This window comes from Ranitomeya variabilis, chromosome 4, assembly GCF_051348905.1.
Source record: "Ranitomeya variabilis isolate aRanVar5 chromosome 4, aRanVar5.hap1, whole genome shotgun sequence".
Lineage (NCBI taxonomy): Eukaryota > Metazoa > Chordata > Amphibia > Anura > Dendrobatidae > Ranitomeya > Ranitomeya variabilis.
The window spans coordinates 603,505,556-603,530,379 of record NC_135235.1 but is presented as its reverse complement, the minus strand read 5'-3'; the positions used below and the strand labels follow the sequence as shown (position 1 = coordinate 603,530,379).

Sequence of the window (24,824 nt, the reverse complement as noted above, 5' to 3'; positions counted from 1 at the left end):
ACAACATATGGGACAAATGTGTGGAGAATCTTATGGGGCCACAATGTATGGAGCATCGTATAGGGGCCACAATGTATGGAGCATCGAATGGGGCCACAATGTGTGGAGCATCGTATGGGGCCACAATGTGTGGAGCATCGTATGGGGCCACAATGTGAGGAGCATCTTATGGGGCCACAATGTGTGGAGCATCGTATGGGGCCACAATGTGTGGAGCATCGTATGGGGCCACAATGTGTGGAGCATCGCATGGGGCCACAATGTGTGGAGCATCGTATGGGGCCACAATGTGTGGAGCATCGTATGGGGCCACAATGTGTGGAGCATCGTATGGGGCCACAATGTGTGGAGCATCGTATGGGGCCACAATGTGTGGAGCATCTTATGGGGCCACAACGTGTGGAGCATCTTATGGGGCCACAACGTGTGGAGCATCTTATGGGGCCACAACGTGTGGAGCATCTTATGGGGCCACAACGTGTGGAGCATCTTATGGGGCCACAACGTGTGGAGCATCTTATGGGGCCACAACGTGTGGAGCATCTTATGGGGCCACAACGTGTGGAGCACCTTATGGGGCCATAATGTGTGGAGCATCTTATGGGGCCATAATGTGTGGAGCATCTTATGGGGCCATAATGTGTGGAGCATCTTATGGGGCCATAATGTGTGGAGCATCTTATGGGGCCATAATGTGTGGAGCATCTTATGGGGCCATAATGTGTGGAGCATCTTATGGGGCCATAATGTGTGGAGCATCTTATGGGGCCATAATGTGTGGAGCATCTTATGGGGCCATAATGTGTGGAGCATCTTATGGGGCATAATGTGTGGAGCATCTTATGGGGCATAATGTGTGGAGCATCTTATTGGGCCATAATGTGTGTAGCATCTTATGGGGCCATCAACCTTTATGCAGCATTGTATGGGGCAAATGTTTCTATGGAGCATCTTATGGGGCCATTATTAACCTTTGTGCAGCATTATATGGGGCATATTTTAATATGGAGCGTATTTTGTATGGAGCATCTCATGGGGCCCATCATGAACTGTATGGAGCATTATATGGGGCTCCTGATTCAATATGGATATTCAAAAACACTTAACCTACTGATGTCTCAATTAATTTTACTTTTATTGGTATGTATTTTTATTTTTGACATTTACAGGTAGCTGCTGCATTTTCTACCCTAGGCTTATACTCGAGTCAATAAGTTTTCCCAGTTTTTTGTGGCAAAATTAGGGGGGGTCGGCTTATACTCGAGTATATACGGTATCTTCTCTTTTTTCCCCTTCAAATAAGGGAAACTGATTGGAATTGACCTTTCTGTAATCCTCACAAAAGGAAGAGAGCAGTCTGAAAATTACACATGCGGTATACTCTTCCAATTGAAGGGCAGGGCTTTACTAATGCAGTCGGCATTCAGGTACTTGTGCGGAAAATTCTTTGCCTTTTGTGTGGTGGGGTGTTGTATGGAGCGAAGAATGAGTTGAAAATCTGGATCACATAAAGCCTCTTCAGGACAGGCAAGTATAGCCCTTTCCCGCATCCTGCTGATTTGTGCTGGCTCCCCCTTGGCCCGCGTCCCTAGCTTCTTCTGTGACGTAGAGGCGCTCGCAGCCATGCCCTTTTACTTGTCCAACCAATCAGGCTCACGTGCTTCATCCTGTGCCCAGCCCTTCCTCTATCCCTGGATAAGAGTTTCAGACATCTACATCTGGAAGCCCTAGGACAGAGAGACAATGATCTGTCCCCTCCAGGTACCGGAGCCCTATGACACACACACCCTCCAGGAGGCCTCCCCTCTTCTCCGGGTAAGCCGTCTGGTTCAGGGGAGTGACATCTTGGTATCTCTCCAGCACTACCCTCCCCTCCTGGCATTGTTTTCTCTCTCTTGGTCCCCCTGTCATGTCCGCTCCAAAAGAGGATCGCACACACCAGTCAGCCCAGCCTCCATTGCTCATCCATTCTGCCTGTGTGTTATGAAAATGCAAATTCCCTTCCGGCCTACCTGTCACAACCTGCGCCTCTTGCGCCCCCCCCTACCCACTTCCTCTGGCTCAGGAGCCCACGCCTCCCCCTACCACCATGGCAGTGACTAGAGTGCACCATCTTTCATGTGCCGTTACTTTATTCCCATTCTGTATCTGAGCTGGTCAAGGAGTCCCGGACCCTGGTCATAGTGATGGAGCACCAACCCATGTCGACCGCTGTACCTGGTACTCTGATCACAGCCCCGTATGTCAGACCCACCAATTGCTCCGCACTAACATGGCAGATCACGGCAATGATTGAAGCGTCCTTGAGGAAGTCCTTTGTCTTAGTGCCTTTTTCTCACACACCATCTTGCTTTCCCTCACTCAAGATTCAATCCCTACAGGAATCAGACCACAATGCAGACACAGACTCAGATCTGGATTCCGATCAGGCGCTCAAATTGAGGGGTATGGTTGAGGTTCTCCACACTGCAACATAAGTAGAGACCATCCTTCTAACAAGCTACAGCTTAGCATCCACGGAAACAGTTATATAAGCCATCAAGAACCATGGGAAACATGTTTTCCTCAGGCTGACGGGGTTCTGTCACCTTAGAACCTTCTTAGGGTGGATGTCTTGGCTTTCTACAGTAACTGACATTTGAGTCAGAGAAATAGTCTCCTCAAGATACAAGATGGAATGCACCACCCTTTCGAGCGATCCTTTTTTCCTATCTTGTCCTCCGTGGAACTCCACCTAAGCTGAATATTTTCCCACATCATCACCTCTCTGCTCCAAATCAGCCATCACTGTTCCGGTTCCCATATACGAGTGCTTCCTTGAGTTTACCGTATATACTCGAGTATAAGCCGAGATTTTCAGCCCACTTTTTTGGGCTGAAATTGCCCCTCGGCTTATACTCGAGTCATACCGGGGGTCGGCAGGGGAGGGGGAGCGGGGGCTGTCTAATTATACTCACCTAGTCCAGGCGCGGTCCCTGCTTCCCCGGCGCCAGCAGCAGCAGCTTCAGCATCTTCCTGCACTGAGCGGTCACATGGTCCCGCTCATTGCAGTAAATGAATATTCGGCTCCACCTTCCATAGGGGTGGAGCCGCATAGTCATTACTGTAATCAGAGGTACCATGTGATCGCTGAGTACAGGATGAAGCGCTGCGGCGTCGGAGAAGCAGGATCTACACAGCGGCAGGACCAGGTGAGTATACGGGGAGGGGAGCGCAGCGCTGCGCGATAGTCACCTGCTCCTCGTTCCGGGCGCCGATCTGTCTCCAGCAGTGACGCTGAGGTCAGAGGGCGCGGTGACGTGGTCAGTGCGCGCCCTCTGCTGAACGTCAGTGCTGGAGACAGATCGGCGCCCGGAACGAGGAGAGGTGACTATTGAAAGTGCCGGGGGCCTGAGCGACGGAGAGGTGAGTATGTGATTTATTTTTTTTATCGCAGCAAATGGGGCAAGTGTCTGTATGGAGCATCTATGGGGCCATAACGTTCCTGCAGCACTATATGGGGCCATAACGTTCCTGCAGCATATATGGGGCCATAACGTTCCTGCGGCACTATATGGGGCCATAACATTCCTGCAGCACTATATGGGGCCATAACATTCCTGCAGCACTATATGGGGCCATAACATTCCTGCAGCACTATATGGGGCCATAACGTTCCTGCAGCACTATATGGGGCCATAACGATCTTGCAGCACTATATGGGGCCATAACATTCCTGCAGCACTATATGGGGCCATAACATTCCTGCAGCACTATACGGGGGCCATAACGTTCCTGGAGCACTATATGGGGGCCATAACATTCCTGCAGCACTATATGGGGCCATAACATTCCTGCAGCACTATATGGGGCCATAACATTCCTGCAGCACTATATGGGGCCATAACATTCCTGCAGCACTATATGGGGCCATAACATTCCTGCAGCACTATATGGGGGCCATAACGTTCCTGGAGCACTATATGGGGCCATAACATTCCTGCAGCATTATATGGGGCCATAACATTCCTGCAGCACTATATGGGGCCATAACATTCCTGCAGCACTATATGGGGCCATAACGTTTCTGCAGCACTATATGGGGCCATAACGTTTCTGCAGCACTATATGGGGCCATAACGTTTCTGCAGCACTATATAGGGGCATAATGTTTGTGCAGCACTATATGGGGCAAGTGTCTGTATGGGGCCATAATTAACGTTTGTAGGGCACTACGGCATATGGGGCAAGTGTCTGTATGGAGCATCTTATAGGGCCATAACGTTTGTGCAGCACTATAAGGGTCAAATATCTTTATATAGCATCTTATGGGGCCATAATCAGCATTTGTGCAGCATTATATTGGGCAAATGTGTCTATGGAGCATCTTATGGGGCCTTTATTAACCTTTATGCAGGATTATATGGGGCATATTTTAATATGGAACATCTTATGGGGCCATAATGAACAGTATGGAGCATTATATGGGGCTCCTGATTCAATATGGATATTCAAAGACACTTAACCTACTGATGTCTTAATTAATTTTACTTTTATTGGTATCTATTATTACTTTTGACATTTACCGGTAGCTGCTGCATTTTCCCCCCTAGGCTTATACTCGAGTCAATACGTTTTCCCGGTTTCTTGTGGCAAAATTAGGGGGGTCGGCTTATACTCGGGTCGGCTTATACTCGAGTATATACGGTAATTCAATTTTTTCCCCACGCCCAAGATTAATTAAAAGTTTTTGCCATGCCTGTGCTCAGTCTGTCAAATTCTGGACATGAAACTGTTGAACAACCGAGTCGGACTACGCTGCTTCAAGATGGAATCACTTCAGACTGTCAAATCCTCCATGGAATCCAGAGAAATCTTGTGCTCAGCGGACATCCAAGATGCCCATCTCCACTTTCCCATATTTCCAGCTCACCAAAGATTCCTTTGTTTTGTAGTACACCAGTCTCCAGTGCCTGGCTCTCCCATTCAGACTGATCACGGGTTCCAGGTTGTTTATGGAAGTCATGGCACTCATGCAGATCAGAGGAATTGTGGTAATCCACTAACTGGTCAACATTCTTATCAAGGCTCCCTCTTATTCTGAGAACCTTGGGAGTCTGCAGATCACCATAGGCACACTTTCACACTTCAGCTCGATTGCCAACGAATCAAAATCCTCTCTGATTCTGGCTCAAAGTCTAGTTTTTCTGGGGATTCTTCTCAATATAATCCAGGCAAATGTTTTGGTTTCCAGAGAACAATATGTCTGCTCTTCAAGCCAACATCCATTAATTTAGGTCTCCCTTACCGTTTCCGCTCCGATTCTGCATGAGCGTTTTGGAAAAGATGACGTCTGCAATCGAGGCAATTCCCTTTGCTCAGTTCCATTCTCGGACCCTGCAGCTTGCTCTCTTCTCATGGGGGGATGATAGTCTTCTCCCAATATCACAAGGTTCTTCTACCTACCCGCTTCAGACAGTCCCCTATTTAGTGGCGGTACTCGCCCCTTGTTCAGTTCAGTCGTTCTTTTCTTTTGATTCATTGGAAAATTGAGATGACTGACACCAGCCGTATGGGTTGGGAAAAGCTTTTCCGGAAGCTTACTGAGCAAGGATAATGAATGAATCAAGAGGTTCAACTTGTCATCAACATCCTGGAGCTCAGAGACATTCGTCTAACCCATGTACATTGGCAGGACCAGCTATTGGGTCCCCCTGTTCGCTTTCAGTCCAACAACGACACTGCTGTGGTCTACATTAACCATCTAGGTGGGACTAACTCATCTAAACATGGCAGAGATCTCACAGATTCTTGACTGGGTAGAACGAACAATTCCACAATCTCAGTGGTCCACATACCCAGAGTGGGAAAACTGGGCCACAGACTTCCTAAATCAAGAAAGCCTAAGTTTGGGACAGTTGAGAATGGTTTTCTGTGTCACACAATGAAGGCTTGGAGAAAGGGATTTTATGCAGAGTACCAAAAGTCCTTTTATTGTTTAAGGAAAGATATATATATATCTTGGTACAGTGTTAGCCACTGGATAGAAAAATATGTTTAATTGAGAGTCCTCAGTGGTTGATACCTTTTAATGGCTAACTGAATAGATGGTAACAAATTTCAAGCTTTCGAGACTACTCAGGTCTCTTCATCAAGCATAGACTAAAAGAAATTTTGAAGAATCACATATTTATGCACAACACAGCACAGAAAAATGCCATAGATAAGACAGGTGACGTCAAGCAGAATTACCATTATGTGAGTGATAAACAGTTATGTCCATAAATATTGGAACAGTTCATAGATAAGGAGTGTGAATGTTTTATTGTCCTCTGATTGGGGTCTGGTTCCATGTTATGATGACCCCACAGGGTCTGAGGAGCAAATTCCTTAGTTGATGTTAAAAGACATAAAACCATGCGACACATTCATTCCTGCACTGAGATTGTCAAAGGTCATTATCAGCTTATATTCCCTGACCCTTCTGTCTCTCTGAGATCTGAAGTTACCTTTTAATACAAGTAATTTCATGTCCATAATGCTATGATCAGGGAGACAAAAATGTATTGTAACAGATCCATTCTTTTTTCTCTTATTGTATGGCGATGAGAGTTCATCCTTGTTCTCAGTTTCTGCCCTGTCTCCCCTACATACAGTATTTTGCTGTGCTGTGCATAAATATGTGATTCTTCAGAATTTCTATTAGTCTATGCCTGATGAAGAGACCGGATTAGTCTCGAAAGCTTGCAATTTGTTACCATCTTTTCAGTTAGCCATTAAAAGGTATCAATCACTGAGGACTGTCAATTCTATATATTTTTTTTGTTTAAAACACTTCATGCTAGACTAGTTCACACCACAGCTGCTTCACGGTATAATAGTGCAACAAAAACAGGACAGATCAATTTGGATACTGATGCAAACAGATCCTTTTTTTTAATGTGTTGTATCCATAAAGTATTTAAGAAAAAAAAAAGTAAAAAAAAATTAATAAACAGCAGGCTACTCCATTTTGACTACAAAAACGAATCCTAATGGAAATTTGCACAAATGGACACCCATTTGATACACGTTTCATCAATTACATTCTACATGAAGAAGGTTTCCATTAGTCTACAGAAACGTGGCATGAAACTAGCCTTAAAGTTGCTTTCCTGTTAGCATTTTTCTGCCAAACCTGTATAAATGTTAGTGCAATGTCAGTGTAATAACACTCACCTATTGCAGTCTTTTTCTACATTCATATATAGAGACATACGTAGGGATCTGCTAAAAATTACAATCCATACACCGTTTATCAAGATGACCTCATTCCAATATGAGCCTGTCTACATTCCCACATCATATGTATCAAATGTGCCTCATCAATCCCATACCTAAGATATTGCCATGATGCAAAATGCCCTATCTTGTGTAAAAAGCTTGGAGTTTTGTATACTCTGTGAATTAAATATAGGGAACAGCCTTTGGGCCTCACAGGGAGATAATTTGGGAACAGATTCTAGAATTTCTGTCCATTGCTCCATTGATATATGGCCTACATCCATCTGTCATTTTGAGGTGGTGAACTTTTAAATTAAAGGCCAGCTTCTGATAACACATTCACTTAAACAAATACTGGTTGGTTACTTACGAAGGCAAATGCTCAATAATGCTGTTCAGCAAATAAAACCCTTGGTGGTCATTGGCTTTGGAAGCAATGAGTTTCTGGAAGACGCCAAGGAGTCCAGGCTAAAAAAGACAAAAACAAGAAATGAGAAGAAAAATAAATAAATAAAAGCATTGACACATCAGGGACAGCCTTGTCCTTACTCGCAGGAACATGGTCAGTGCAATCAGTATCAGCTCTCTACAGTCCTTACAGAATCGTTAACCTCACTGGGAAGGTAATTCCCAGTGGCTATCCAGATGGCAACACAAAAAATGAATGTTTACCAGTGAAGGCTCAAGCTACCCTATCTAATTAGCATGAACTGCATTCAGGCCTTATAGACCCGTGACCTTTACAAATATCAGAGGGCCAGCACGGTTGTATGGAGCAGGTTCAGGAGCCAGCGCCTGCTGCTAACAGCAGTAACCAGAACAAGCTCTGATCGCTGCTGCTTAACCACTTAGATTCTTCCTTAAGCAGCATTTAGGTGATTGAAACAATGTAGGACCCTATTTGGGTGCCCATCGCCTTCCCTCTTGACACGCAGAAAACAAGCCCTGATACAGCTCCATCGACTGAAGGTATAAAATGCTATGGGGCTCTGGTAAAATTCAGAACTGTGTAAAATAAAGAAATCCAAGTTTGGTGTTGCCATAATCGTACTGACCTAGAGAATCATGTTGTCATTTTTACTGCAGAAATAAACCATAAAAATTAAACCCCAAAACAATAGCGGAATTCTGCGTTTCTTTTCCACCATTTCACTCTCTTTGGACTTTTCTTTCTTGCTTTTAGGACATTCCATGGTAAAATGAATATTGTCCTTCAAAATGACAACTCATCTCAAAAAGAAAAAAAAACATAACTTTTTATATGGCTATGTCAAAGGAAAAAAAAATGGTTCTTGAAAGAAGGAGAGGATAAAAAATAATTAAAATAATGAGCAAAAGCAAAAAGTTGTTGCATCCTTGAGGGGTTCATGTAGTGCCAGTTATTATCGGAATTGCCAAATCGACCCAAAATGCTACAAGATGCTTAAAAGAAAAAGAAAACTTAGCACCAACATGAGCATGAAGACTATGTGTAAAATGCTGGCACCTTCTGACCTGACAATCTGGGCTGAGATACAGAAAGTACTGTACCAAGAGCTGGTGTATAGGTGTGCGAGGGTCACACAAATACTATACAGTTACTCACAATTTTATCAGTGGCGTTGGCCGCAATTAACCTTGATCCTCTCTCCATGAAGGCTTGTAAGAGTCTCACTAGGGGAGGAATATTACCAGTTCTCTCCCATAGAATCGGCTGCAGAAGATGCGGGAACAAGGACATGTAGGAATTGGGGATGTCATCTTTGTGCATCTCCAGGAGCAGAGACATTACTTGAAAAACATACGGCATAAACTCTACAGAGATAAAACAGAGCAATGTACAGTACAGCCAGAGAAAGAGGATCACAGAGTCAACCACATCAGTTTTATGTTAATAAGGTTATACTGTAACTAAAGTGCATTCAATGGTTTTCCTTGATCTTGGAATGTGCACAATGTAGATTCAGACTGAAAACAGCCAAACCACAAAAGGAGCATATATGATAAAGAGTAAAGGAACACTTGTGAAACAAACCAGAGCGTGTGTTAACCCTTAGATTCCTCACAGTCCCCCCCCCCCTTTTCTCTGATGATGTATTCATACCCCCATTGGCAATCTCTCAATAGCTTCATCTTGTCGTCACATGGAATGAATTCTAACAGTCTTGAAAGAGTTTCCAGAGGAGCTGAGCACTTTTGCTGCGTCCACCCGATACTATTCTGTAATGTAACCAATAGCACTAAGGAAATTAAAGTGCGTACATGTAACCCTTAAACTTACATTTTTATGATAAGTCTTAAAAAACACCTTGGAAGCCCTATAGTGCACAATAGTAGAACGTACCGTGTGAATAATCAGACCACAAAGCTGGAAACCGGGATCATTCAAACTATACCAATAGATCCAACAACCAACACTTATTATTTCTCCCCTTCCTTATATGAGATTAGTAAAATGTCAGGTAGACAACAGACCCTTCTTCAGAGGAACAAATGTGTTAAATTGGGTTGTGGAATACTAAATGATCCCAGGCTACACTACCTGTGGCCTATGAATCCCTGAGATATCAATATTCCTACCCTGACTGGCAGCGGAGGTTGGCACCCTAAATAACAAGATTTTGGTGCCTCCGCTCCACGGCAGCTGACCCCAACTCCCCCTGGTAACACACATACTTCTTAGGGAACCTATATTAGATATAGAACAACTATCTAGTGAGGGGAGAGAGGGAAAGTTAAAAAAAAATAGGATATTACAAGTATCACTTATTTTGATACTCGTTAATTGAAATAAGCTTCAATGCCTCTGCCTTTACGAGTTTCTCCTCAAATGGTTCATCAGGCCAGAATTCATGTTTAAACAAGGTACAGATGCTGTGACAGTCATAAGCCCATTGTGGTGTACCTGGGCAGAGCATGCTGTGCTTTTACATATGGTTCCATAGACAGGGTACCACCCACCATGGAACCTCATTGATTAATGCCAAAGTGTAAGATAACTTCCCTTACAGGTTAGTCAGGTTGGGAGAGTTCATAATAGGGTGATCCGTTTGTTCCTTCCCCACGTCATTTTTACCTGCCAATAAGCAGACCATCCTGTACATCCCCTTTTGCGTTCCATAGTGGGACACCTCTGCTCCGGCCGTGCAAGTGCGCTACAAGAGGACCGGAACCAGAAGTGCCTGCGCTCCACGCTGAAACTCAACCAGGCTATCTGTGCATGCGTGAAATAGATAAGGATATAAGCAGAACGCGGACAGATGGAGAACGCATGTGTGTGGTAAAGTTTTCAGAGACCTAGGGTAGCCCTATAATTTTATCCCCAGGCTAGGTCTGCCACATTAGGGTACTGTCACACAGTGCCATTTTCATCGCTACGACGGTACGATTCGTGACGTTCTAGCGATATCGTTACGATATCGCAGTGTCTGACACGCAGCAGCGATCAGGGACCCTGCTGAGAATCGTACGTCGTAGCAGATCGTTTGGAACTTTCTTTCGTTGCTTGATCACCCGCTGACATCGCTGGATCGTTGTGCGTGACACCGATCCAGCGATGTGTTCGCTTGTAACCAGGGTAAACATCGGGTTACTAAGCGCAGGGGCGCGCTTAGTAACCCGATGTTTACCCTGGTTACCAGCGTAAACGTAAAAAAAACAAACAGTACATACTCACATTCCAGTGTCTGTCCTCCGGCGTCTCAGCTTCTCTGCACTGTGAGCGCCTGCCGGCCGGAAAGCCACTTCGGCATCGCTCCAGCGCCGTGATTGCACAGTGTGACCGCAGTCTATGACTCTGGAGCGATAATCATACGACGCTGCGACGTCACGGATCGTGCCGTCGTAGCGATCAAAATTGCACTGTGTGAAGGTACCCTAAGTCAGACATTTTACAGCCACAAAAGATAGTGTCCCACATGGGGGCAGTAATAGACACAGATAGCGGGCAGATGTTAACCCATAAGTGTTTAGAAGAACACAGTAATTTAGCAATATAAGTTAATTTAGGAGATAACAGAAAGGGTATCACATAAGTATCTTATGATCATAGCACTTGTTGGTGCAAAGGAAAAATGTAGATAAAGATTAAATAAACTCATAATAGAAAAATTACACACAGTGATGCACGTCAGCTTCCTATAGCACTAAACAAATAGTTTACAAATGGAGGGCTCAGTAGAGGCACAAATTATAGAAAACATGAATATAGGATCTGTTCATTGAGATTCTTACGTCTTAATGATTGAAACCTGAAGATCCATTCCAACTCCTTTTGAACGATTCTTTTGTCCAGATCTCCCCATCTAACTCTTGGTCTAATGAGTTCAACCACGCAGAATATTATGTGGCTTAAACGACCATCATGTACACCATTAATGTGTCTTGTATATTGCGGTATCCTGTTTATTTCGAACCAGCTGAAGAGCCCGCCGTTGCCCGGGCATAGTAACTGTGGTTAGTTATAACATTATAATGATTATCCTCCATCCCATAGTCCCGTGCCCATATACCCATCCTCCATGCCATAGTCCCATGCCCATATACCCATCATACATGTCCACCATCCCATAGTCCCGTGCCCATGTACCCATCATACATATCCATCTATGTATGTATGTATGCGCATGTATGTAAGTATGTATGTATGTAACATCACTGCGCGACGTTTCGGCTCCATGAGCCTTTTTCAAGCACACACAGTGTATATATATATATATATATATATATATATATATATATATATATATATATATATATATATATATATATATATATATATATATATATTTATATATATATACATACATATATACATACACACACATACACACACATAGATATATATACATATAGATATAGAGAGAGATCTCTATATCAACTAGGTGCTTGCCCATCGTCTCCTCCACACTCTGGTGGTCTTTCCGATATAATCGAAGGGGCTAGGGAAGGTTGTGGCTTTATACAGTGCTGCTCACCATTATTGGCACAGACTGAACGATATCTTCAGAAATAAATGGAAATCAACCATAGTTATAGCCTCAGGATTTTTTAAATTAAATTAGTGGTCCAAAGTGATACAATAAAACATTGTTTTTCAACTTACAAGTTACAATTTCATAGAAACAGAATGAACAGCATGTGCAGCAATAAAGGCATTCCTAATACTTGGTTGCACATCTTTTGGCATTGATGATAGCCTCCAAAGGTTTCCTGTAGCCATCTATAAGCTTTTGAATGTTTGCAGGGTTCTTTTTTCCAATGGCAATTTCAGCTCACCCCAAAGATTTTCAATGGGATTGAGGTCAGGACTCATTGCTGGCCATTTTAAAAGTCCATATTTTCTTTTTCAACCATTCCTGTGTACTTTTGTTTGTGTGCTTTGGGTCATTGTCTTGCTGGAGGACCCATGATCTTCGTCTCAAACCAAGTTTTCTTACACTGGTTGGGACATTTTGCGATAAAATCTCTTGATAATTCTCCAATTTCACAATTCCCGTGATATAGTCAAGACCTCCAGTATCAGAGGCAGCAAAGCAACATCACAGCATTATGGACCCTCCACTATGCTTAACTGTTGGTAGGATGTTCTTTTCCTTATAAGCCTCATTGCGCCATCTGTAAAACTGTTGCTTTGCATTGCCAAAAAGCTCTATTTTTGTTCATCTGTCCAGATCATTTTTCAAGAAGGATTGAGGTTTTTCAAGGTACTCTTCCTTTTTTATGCCTTTTCTTCAGCAATGGTTTCTTACTTGGCCCTAGCCAATAAAGCTTTGCTTGGTTTAGTGTTCGGCATTTGGTGCTTGCTGAAGCCATGACCCAAGACTGTTCCAGGTTGACCTTCAGGTCTTTGGATGTTTGACGCTGTGTTTTTTTCCAAAATTTACACCAACCGTCGAAGCTTCTGAGCCAGACACAAGGACAAAGACATCATCAACGTATTGGGTCCAGAGACCGAGATAGGGGTGCCAAAATCTGTCTTGGTCTTCACAGACCACAGTTTCCTCTCAGTTTGCAAAGGAGCAAATTTGCATAGGTGGGAGCACAGGGGCTCCCCATCGCAGTGCCCCATAGCTGGTGAAAGTACTTCCAGTCAAACAAAAAATAATTGTGTGCGAGGGTAAAGGATAGAATATCCAGGAAGAACCTGTTATGTTCCATATATTGAGTCGCTCTCATGCTTAGTGTCTTGTGGCCGCCAGTCCTATGTCATGCTGCTGTAGACTGCCTTCACATCTATGGAGGCAAAAATGACATGACTCTCCATAACATCCTCCAACTAGGTAAAATGATGTATTGTTTCCCGAACATATGATGGGACGACTGTGACGAAGGGGCACAGCACTTTGTCAATGTATACCCCCAAATTTTGTGTGATGGATCCTAAGCCCGATACTATAGGGAGCCACTTCAGTGGGTCCAAGACTTTATGTATTTTGGGCAATGCATAGAATGTGGGGGTAAAGGGAACCTCAGGAACAAGAAATTTAAATTCATTCTCAGAGATAAGGTATTTCCCCCTGGCAGCCTCCAAAATAACCAAGAGATCATTAATGAATGTTTGAGTTGGATTTGACGATAATACATTATAAGTATTGGGGTCATTTAAGATTACATAAACATCCCTTTCTGATGGTCCAACAATAGAAGACTGTCCCCCTTGTTGGAGGCCTTCATAATCAAATCTCCATTTTTTCCAAAGTTATCAAGGGCAAGCGACTTCCCCTCAGACAGGTTGGGAACATGGTTCAGAGTTCTGCAAGGAATTTTACACAGGTCATACTCGACCACTTTCAAAAATATATAAATATTGCTGAAATCCTTATTAGGAGGCATACGACTGCTTCTCCTTTTTAGGTCTGTAAAGGGACCCTCACGTGCGCATTTTTCATTCTCCTGCAGTAGTCTCAAAAGTGCTTGGAAATTCTTGATGTCTTCATCCAAGAGCCCCAATTGAGGACATTGTTCTTTAATAAGATTATGAAAGAATAATTTCCATTTTAGATTTCTGCCAAAAATGTTGAGATCCTTTACTCAAACAAAGCAGCTGTAATCGTTGGTTGGAATGAAATTCATCCCTTTCTATAGTACTCCAAACTACTCCTTATTCAGTTTATAAGATGTTAGATTGACAGTTTGCCCTGTGTGCTCACTGCCTTTGTCTCAGGTCGTAGCCTGTTGGGGCTCTCTGGTCTATAAAAAAAAAAAAAAAAAAAAAAAAAAAAGGGACGTGAGGAGGAGGATGGAAAAGAGGGCCTGTTTCCATTGGATGGTATAAATGTGTCATTCCATGTTCCCATCTGTTTACTCCCCGCTTGTCTCCATCAGGATTTAGAGTATCTCCCTCTACCATGGGGTTAGCCCTACAGTACAGTTCCCCCCCTCTCTGTATCTAATGTATCAGAGTCAGATGATGCTTCAACTGATGGAACTGTGAAATTGTAAGCACTACAGTATTTTCTTTAAATTCTGCCAGATCCCTGGTAAATTGTGTAGGTTTTCATTCCTTTATCAGGGACTGGAATTTGTCCACTGAGGTTTGTGAAATATTTTCCCATCTGTTAAAGTCAGGATCCGATTTATATTTCAACAGTGTCTCAATTTGCTCATTCAGCTTTTAGTTGAATCCTCAAATGAGCGCTTCTCCTCATAAACCTCACTGAAAACTTAACTGATTCTTTGTACCAGGCTGTCAGTAATTGGGGGCTCCTGATACGAGGAGCGGGAAAGATGTTAATTCTCAATCCCTTGGGGACAATTTTATTTTGAATATACTGTATTTTTCAGACTATAACACGCACTTTTCCCCCCCAAAAAATGTGAGGAAAATGGGGGGTGCGTCTTATAGTCGTAATGCAGGCTTACCGGCAGTGGTGAGGTGACATAGCAGCCCGATATCCAATGTGAGCAGCAGAGCTGGGTTGATCACCGATTTCTCGGTCGCGGCGGCCATCTTCCTGAGGCAGCGTGTGTGCAGATGGAGTGCTCTGCTTCCCGGGGCTTCAGGAAAATGGCCGCAAGAGGCCGCGCATGCGTAGATCGAGATCACAGCGTCCATTTTCCTGAAGCCGAGTTCGCAGATTTAGATCTCGGCTTCAGAAAAATGGCCGCCACGATCTACATCTGCGCACGCGTGGCCTCCCGTGGCCATTTACCCGAAGCCCCGGGAAACAGAGCACTCCATCTGCGCACGCGTGGCCTTAGGAAGATGGCCGCCGCCACCGAGGAACCAGTGATTAACCCAGCTCTGCTGCTCACATTGGATACCGGACCGCTGCGTCACCTCACCTGTGGAAGGGACCCTGCTCACGCCATACCGCTCATTATCCCCGCACCTCTGCCGCCACCACACCACTGCTACAACCCCCCCATGGACACCAGGCCGTGGAGTCGCCCTCCTAAGCAGGAAGGGACCCTGCTCAGGTGCACGCTGTACCGCATCACCCCACCTCTGCCGACACCATGCCTCCTGTGACCCTGCTCTGCCACTGCCAGCCATCAGGTAAGATACTGTAAACTCGGACAATAAGACGGACCCCCATCTTATAAAAAAAAACTTTTTTTTCTGCAATTTTCACCCCAAATTTGGGGTGCGTCTTATGGTCCGATGCGTCTTATAATCCGAAAAATATGGTAGTTTTCCAGTCCCTTTATTTCCTGCTTCCAACCCTTTCCAAACCATCTCAGCTGGGTTGAGGTCGGGTGAGTGTGGAGGCCATGTTATCTCACATCGCTCTACTTCTAGGTCACATAGCCTTTGTATAGCCTGGAGGTGAGTTTTGGGACATTGTCCTGTTGCAACACAAATGATGGTCCCACTAAGTGAAAACCAGATGGGATGGTAGTCTTTACAGAACCCTGTGGTAATCACTCTGGGTAATGTGCTTTTGATTTGGAATAAACCACCAACACTGTCACCAGCCATGGTTCAAAGTGGGCACCACACACTCACCTGTTCTGCATCTCACAAAGACATGGTGGTTGGTACCAAAACATTCAAATTTGATTCATCAGACCACAAGACAGATTTACACTGATCTAATGTTCAGTCCTTGTGTTGTTTGGCCCAAAGAAGTCTCTTCTTGTTTGTGGTCTTCAGTAGTGGCTTCTTCTCAGTTTCACTGAGCAGTTTATATTGAAATGTGTCTGCTACCTTATGTCTGTGCATTATTTATGAGGGCTGTTATCTGAGGTGATGTGAGTGTGGCTTCTGAGGTTGGAAACTCTGTTGTCCTCTGCAGCAGAGGTTGTTCTTGGTCTTCCTTTCCTATTGAGGTTCTCATGAGAGCCAGTTTCATCATAGCGATTGATAGTTTTCATGATTGCACTTGAGGATACCTTCAAGGTTCCAGTAATTTTCCGTATTGAATGACAGTCATATCTTAACCCCTTCATGACCCAGCCTATTTTGGCCTTAATGACCTTGCCGTTTTTTGCAATTCTGACCAGTGTCCCTTTATGAGGTAATAACTCAGGAACGCTTCAACGGATCCTAGCGATTCTGAGATTGTTTTTTCGTGACATATTGGGCTTCATGTTAGTGGTAAATTTAGGTCGATAATTTCTGAGTTTATTTGTGAAAAAAACGGAAATTTGGCGAAAATTTTGAAAATTTTGCAATTTTCACATTTTGAATTTTTATTCTGTTAAACCAGAGAGTTATGTGACACAAAATAGTTAATAAATAACGTTTCCCACATGTCTACTTTACATCAGCACAATTTTGGAAACAAATTTTTTTTTGCTAGGAAGTTATAAGGGTTAAAATTTGACCAGTCATTTCTCATTTTTACAACAAAATTTACAAAACCATTTTTTTTTTAGGGGCCACCTCACATTTGAAGTCATTTTGAGGGTTCTATATGGCTGAAAATACCCAAAAGTGACACCATTCTAAAAACTGCACCCCTCAAGGTGCTCAAAACCACATTCAAGAAGTTTATTAACCCTTCAGGTGTTTCACAGCAGCAGAAGCAACATGGAAGTAAAAAATGAACATTTAACTTTTTAGTCACAAAAATGATCTTTTAGCAACAATTTTTTTATTTTCCCAAGGGTAAAAGGAGAAACAGGACCACGGACGTTGTTGTCCAATTTGTCCTGAGTACGCTGATACCTCACATGTGGGGGTAAACCACTGTTTGGGCACATGGCAAGGCTCGGAAGGGAAGGAGTGCCATTTGACTTTTTGAATGAAAAATTATCTCCATCGTTAGCGGACACCATGTCGCGTTTGGAAAGCCCCTGTGTGCCTAAACATTGGAGCTCCTCCACAAGTGACCCCATTTTGGAAACTAGACCCCCCCAAGGAACTTATCTAGAGGCATAGTGAGCACTTTAAACCCTCAGGTGCTTCACAAATTGATCCGCAAAAATGAAAAAGTACTTTTTTTTTTCACACAAAATTTCTTTTAGCCTTAATTCTTTCATTTTCACATGGGCAACAGGATAAAATGGATCCTAAAATTTGTTGGGCAATTTCTCCTGAGTACGCCGATGCCTCATATGTGGGGGTAAACCACTGTTTGGGTGCACGGCAAGGCTCGGAAGGGAAGGAGCGCCATTTGACTTTTTGAATGGAAAATTAGCTCCAATCGTTAGCGGACACCATGTCGCGTTTGGAGAGCCCCTGTGTGCCTAAACATTGGAGCTCCCCCACAAGTGACCCCATTTTGGAAACTAGACCTCCCAAGGAACTAATCTAGATGTGTGGTGAGCACTTTGAACCCCCAAGTGCTTCACAGAAGTTTATAACGCAGAGCCATGAAAATAAAAAATAATTTTTCTTTCCTCAAAAATGATTTTTAGCCCAGAATTTTTTATTTTCCCAAGGGTAACAGGAGAAATTGGACCCCAAATGTTGTTGTCCAGTTTGTCCTAAATACGATGATACCCCATATGTGGGGGTAAACCACTGTTTGGGCGCATGGCAGGGCTTGGAAGGGAAGGCACGCCATTTGGCTTTTTGAATGGAAGATTAGCTCCAATCATTAGCGGACACCATGTCGCGTTTGGAGAGCCCCTGTGTGCCTAAACATTGGAGCTCCCCCACAAGTGACCCCATTTTGGAAACTAGACCTCCCAAGGAACTAATCTAGATGTGTGGTGAGCACTTTGAACCCCCAAGTGCTTCACAGAAGTTTATAACGCAGAGCCATGAAAATAAAAAATAATTTTTCTTTTCTCAAAAATGATATTTTAGCCCACAATTTTTTATTTTCCCAAGGGTAACAGGAGAAATTGGACCCCAAAAGTTGTTGTCCAGTTTCTCCTGAGTACGCTGATACCCAATATGTGGGGGTAAACCACTGTTTGGGCACAAGTCGGGGCTCGGAAGGGAGGTAGTGACGTTTTGAAATGCAGGCTTTGATGGAGTGGTCTGCGTGCGTCACATTCCATTTGCAGAGCCCCTGATGTGCCTAAACAGTAGAAACCCCCCATAAGTGACCCCATTTTGGAAACTAGACCCCCCAAGAAACTTATCTAGATATGTGGTGAGCACTTTGAACCCCCAAGTGCTTCACAGAAGTTTACAACGCAGAGCCGTGAAAATAAAAAATCATTTTTCTTTCCTTAAAAATGATGTTTTAGCAAGCAATTTTTTATTTTCACAAGGGTAACAGGAGAAATTGGACCCCAATGGTTGTTGCCCAGTTAGTCCTGAGTACACTGATACCCCACATGTGGGGGTAAACCACTGTTTGGGCACAAGTCAGGGCTCGGAAGGGAGGTAGTGACGTTTTGAAATGCAGGCTTTGATGGAGTGGTCTGCGTGCGTCACATTCCATTTCCAGAGCCCCTGATGTGCCTAAACAGTAGAAACCCCCACAAGTGACCCCATTTTGGAAACTAGACCCCCCCCCCAAGGAATTTATCTAGATGTATGAGCACTTTGAACCCCCAAGTGCTTCACAGAAGTTTATAACGCAGAGCCGTGAAAATAAAAAATCATTTTTCATTCCTCTAAAATTATGTTTTAGCAAACAATGTTTTATTTTCGCAAGGGTAACAGGAGAAATTGGACCCCAATAATTGTTGCCCAGTTTGTCCTGAGTATGCTGGTACCCCATATGTGGGGGTAAACCACTGTTTGGGCACACGTCGGGGCTCGGAAGGGAGGGAGCACCATTTGACATTTTGAACACAAGATTGGCTGGAATCAATGGTGGCGCCACGTTGCGTTTGGAGACCCCTGATGTGCCTAAACAGTGGAAACCCCTCAATTCTAACTCCAACACTAACCCCAACACACCCCTAACCCTAATCCCAACTCTAGCCATAACCCTAATCACAACCCAACCCCAACACACCCCTAACCACAACCCTAACCCTAATCCCAACCCTAACCCTAATCCCAACCCTAACCCCAACCCTAATCACAACTTTAACCCCAACACACCCCTAACCCTAACCATAACCCTAACCACAAGCCTATTCTTAATCCTATTTCCAACCCTAGCCCTAATTCCAACCCTAACTCTAATTCCAACCCTAACCCTAAGGCTATGTGCCCACGTTGCGGATTCGTGTGAGATTTTTCCGCACCATTTTTGAAAAATCCGCAGGTAAAAGGCACTGTGTTTTACCTGCGGATTTACCGCAGATTTCCAGTGTTTTTTATGCGGATTTCACCTGCGGATTCCTATTGAGGAACAGCTGTAAAACGCTGCGAAATCCGCACAAAGAATTGACATGCTGCGGAAAATACAGCGCAGCATTTCCACGCGGTATTTTCCGCACCATGGGCACAGCGGATTTGGTTTTCCATAGGTTTACATGGTACTGTAAACCTGATGGAACACTGCTATGAATCCACAGCGGCCAATCCGCTGCGGATCAGCGGCCAATCCGCTGCGGATCCGCGGCCAATCCGCTGCAGATCCGCAGCCAAATCCGCACCGCGTGCACATAGCCTAATTCTAACGCTAACCCTAGTTCTAACCCTAACCCTACCCCTACCTCTAGTTCTAACCCTAACCCTAGTTCTAACCCTAGTGGAAAAAAAAATATTTTCTTTATTTTATTATTGTCCCTACCTATGGGGGTAATAAAGGGGGAAGGGGGGTCATTTACTATTTTTTTATTTTGATCACTGTGATAAGTTTACCACAATGATCAAAATGTACATGGAACACATCTGCCGGCCGGCAGATTCGGCGGGCGCACTGTGCATGCGCCCGCCATTTTGGAAGATGGCGGCGCCCAGGGAGAAGACGGACCGACTTCGGGAGGCTCGGTAAGTATGAGGGGGTGGGGGGGGGTGGATCGGAGCACAGGATGGGGGGGATCGGAGGACGGGGGGAGCGGACAGGAGCACGGAGGAGCGGACAGGGAGACGGAGGGGGGTACCGGACAGAACGGAGGACTGGGGAGGAGATCGGGGGTGGGGGGGCAGAACATGATTTCCAGCCATGGCAGATGCTATTGCAGCATAGGCCATGGCTGGATTGCAATATTTCACCATTTTCATAGGTGAAATATTGCAAATTGCTCTGATTGGCTGTTGCACTTTCAACAGCCAATCAGAGCGATCGTAGCCACGTGGGGGCAAAGCCACCCCCCCTGGGCTGAAGTACAACTCCCCCTCTCCCTGCAGATCGGGTGAAATAGGAGTTAACCCTTTCACCCGATCTGCAGGGACGCGATCATTCCATGACGCCACATAGGCGTCATGGGTCGGATTGGCACCGACTTTCATGACGCCTACGTGGCGTCAAAGGTCGGGAAGGGGTTAAAAGTAATGATGGCCAGTTGTTTCACTTTACTTAGCTGAGTTGTTATTGACATGTTCCGACGCAGAGCAGTTGTGGAATATGGCTCAGCATTGTATAGAGCTGTGTGCCAACACGACCTCTGCAGAACACACCAAATGATCGCAAGCACATTCTGATGGCCAGTGGTTACACAAATTAACTATTGACAGGACTTATCTGCTAATTGGAAGCGATTTCAGGTCATACCTGATGAAACTGGAGGAGAGGGGTGTAAAGCTATCAGAGTAACAAGGAGGAGGATACTGTGAGTAATCCAAGGTTTAACACATTCTGGATTGAACATCTTTGAGGTTCTGATGCCTTCTGTCCGAACCTACAATGTACCGTATTTTTCGGACAATATGACGCACTTTTTCCCAAAAACTTTTTTGGGGAAAATGGGGGTGCGTCTTAAGGTCAGAATATACTTACAAATACTATGGCAATGATAGTGGTCCGGTGATGCAGCTTTCCTTCCCAGGCTGGTGCGGCGGTGGTGCTCCTCTGAGGGCCGGCGGGGCTCCGCCAGCATTTTGTGAAAGTCCAGAGGCCCCCCGCGGATCCAGTGAGATCTGAATCTGAGCATGCGCTGCCCCTGGCGGCCATTTTCCCGGAGGCCACAAAGCACTGGATCTGCGGGGGCCACCGGGTTTTCAACGAAATGCCGGCAGGGCCCCGCCGCCCCACCCCCCACAAAGGAGCACCACTGCCACCCCACAGAGGAGCACCAGAGCAGCACCACTGCCGCACCAGCCTGGACCACTAAACAACCCCTGTGACCACTCCTCCACCTGTGCTGATCCCCATAACCCCACCTCCCACCCCAACCCCCGTAAGCTGAATTCGAACTGTAAGGCGGACCCTCAATTGACACATTATTTTTCCCTATTTTCATTCTGAAAATTTGGGGGGCGTCTTATGGTCAGGTGCATCTTATAGTCCAAACAATACGGTAAACATTACAGCAACGACGAAAACCATTGTATGAACAGGTATGCCTAAACTTGTGGCCGAGACTATACATCCACGTGAGCAGCAGATTACCATTCTCAAGACCACTTACAGCTAGTAGAGGTTTTGAAATTGAAAGACAGTCTACTATATATTCGCAGAACCTTAACTCTACAGAAGCCTGGACGAGGCACTTTCATAAGGAAAAAAATCCAGTAGGTGATGATACAATAAAACTGGAAAACCTCTGTGATGAAAAATTGTTTACTGTATTAGCAGAACTAGCTAACCCCAAGTCACCTGACTGCTGCAGCCAATCACAAAACTCAATGGACATGCGGCTTAAAGGGAACCTGTCACCCCCCCAGGCGTTTGTAACTAAAAGAGCCACCTTGTGCAGCACAAATGCTGCATTCTGACAAGGTGGCTCTTTTAGTTGTGATGCCTGCACACTCTGAAATAAAAGTTTATAAAATGTGCCCCCTCATACCTCGAAATCGCCAGGGAGGCGGGTCTTTCCTTCCTAATCAGACGCAGCACAGCCGTCACTCCGGGCCTGTGCGCGCCGCCTCCTCTTGCAGCATTATCGTCCCCAGCGCCTGCGCTGTAAGTACAAAGGGTAGTGCAACTGCACACGATAATGCTGCAAGAGGCGGCGGCGGCGCCCGGCGCACACAGGCCCGGAGTGACGGCTGTGCTGCGTCTGATTAGGAAGGAAAGACCCGCCTCCCTGGCGATTTCAGGGTATGAGGGGGCACATTTTATAAATGTTTATTTCAGCGTGTGCAGGCATCATAACTAATAGAGCCACCTTGTCAGAATGCAGCATTTGTGCAGCACAAGGTGGCTCTTTTAGTTACAAACGCCTGGGGGGGGTTGGTGACAGGCTCCCTTTAAGAACGGGAAGCAGTGTGACCTTGGTTTCATCGGAATATGACCAATTTCATTAGTTTTCAAGAATCCCTGCGATTAGCAAGTTTTGTTAAAGAAGTTGTCTGGGCACAATTAACATTTTACTATTCCATTCGTTAAAAACCCCCCATAAAATAAACAAAAATTAAGCCATACTCCCCTGCTGGATTTGGCTAAGGCAGCCACATGCTCTGCATTTACAAGTGCAGGAAGTGGTTTCCGTTCAGTGCAACAGCAGGACTGCCAGGATCTGTGATTGGCTGCAGTGGTCATGTGTCTTCAGAAGCACATCATAGGCAACGTGTGCAATCCCGCAACGCTTTAGACACCTGACCACGGCAGCTAATCACCAGTACTGTTGAGGAGAGCCATAAGATCAAATACTTAATTAACCTCAACACATAAGGTAATGGAGGGAAGCAACCTATAACATGTATTGTTTAACCTTACATAAGTTTTCCTCAGACAAAGTAAGACACTTAAAATGGCTGCCATCTCCTCTACCAGAGCCATGTGCTCAGGTATCCAAGGTGAACAATGAAGACACTGAAGATGGCTGCCATTTCCTGTTTTAGCAGACCATGCGGTCTGGTATCCAAGACGACGCCCACACTGATGACCTCATGGATCCACCCACAGCGACGCCCACTCTGATGACCTCACGGACCAACCCACCTTGATGACCTCATGGATCCGCCCATGGACTTGCTCATGCCCAACCCACTAACCAATGGAATACATCCGATCACTCCCATTTTAGAGCTAACCGAGCCCCCTTACAGGAATATATAACATTGTGTTTTCACTAATAAAAGCCCTTCTTGGAGCTGAGCCACACATTGATCAAGGAGAGTTACAGCTGACTGTGTCTGGTGTATTTCTTTAGTGCACATGATCAATATCCATTAGGCCAGGAGTAGGCAACTAGAGAATTGAACATTTATATTAATTGTTCAACCCTAATATTTGGCCGCCCAACCTGGGGCCAGCAGAGGAAGAGCCCTGAACCCTGGAAACCGGCGACTGGAAAGGCTGGATGCACTGAGTACCCCGAACAATGGAGACTGATCACCTCCTTAACAGAGCACGGTAAGTCTGCTGATTTTTTATAATCTGTAGTCTTTACCTGTGTCCTTTGGGGTATCCTGTGCAGATTGCCTGACCGTGTCCGGTTTTCTTGGTATCTGTAAGACGGCAGAAAGGGTATCTCCGCTGCTGGTCATTTAATTGCAAGAACCGTCACGTTTTAGTTGCCTACTGCCTGTTACATGTTGTGAAGAGGGGAGATGACTTAAAAGTTAAAAAGATGCAAGTTTTTTTTCTCTACAGAGGGCTAGAGGCAAGTGATAAAACGGGATAAGCAGGTTTTTTTTATAGAGAAGGAAAGCAAGCAAGTGTAGAAAAATAATTTTTGTCTGTGGTATACGGTTGTCGCCTGTGATAAGATTTTCAGTTCTGTACATGAGGACTAGGACCTGGAGTAATTGACTCGGCCTAGGGGGGCCCGGTAAATCTTGGAGCAATTGGCTCAGTTCGGGCATAATAAATTGTGTAGCGGCTCATTGAAACTTGGAGCAATTGGCTCAGTTTGGGCCAATTAAATTTATAGTTTTTCTTTTTTTTGCCCCGTGACATCGAGTAATTGACTCTGCACGGGGACCGGTAAGTTAGGGAGCAATTTGACAAAGTAGGGAATAATTGGTTTGTAAAGTACGGAGCACGGAAGTCAGACAGGGACCACGTGACAAGAAGCAATAGGAACTGGGTACTGCAGACTCAGTTCCCTTTAGAATATCAGGTTTGAGTCATCTCCCCCGTCTTATTGTTTGTTTGGTGTTTGTTATCTTGATAGATAGATATATATACTGTATATCTATAGAAAGATGGAGAAAGTAATGCAGTTCTGCCGTATGGGCACTAAGCCAAATTCAGATGGCAAGTTAGACTCATGCAAATTAGTGGAAATTGTGTGGAATGCCAGAAGGGGGG

General features: G+C 44.8%; 1 protein-coding gene across 3 annotated transcripts in view; it reads right to left on the bottom strand.

The window, feature by feature from the left end:
- The window catches only part of CSE1L (chromosome segregation 1 like), a 119,012-nt gene that overhangs the window by 21,301 nt on the left and 72,887 nt on the right, over positions 1 to 24,824 (bottom strand). For all 3 annotated transcript variants that reach the window (XM_077253300.1, XM_077253301.1, XM_077253302.1), the window contains exons 20-21: positions 8,828 to 9,036; positions 7,613 to 7,710 (exon numbers count right to left, since the gene is read on the bottom strand). In XM_077253300.1, coding sequence (XP_077109415.1) covers positions 7,613 to 7,710; positions 8,828 to 9,036 — 307 coding nt within the window. The remainder of the gene's footprint in view (positions 1 to 7,612; positions 7,711 to 8,827; positions 9,037 to 24,824) is intronic.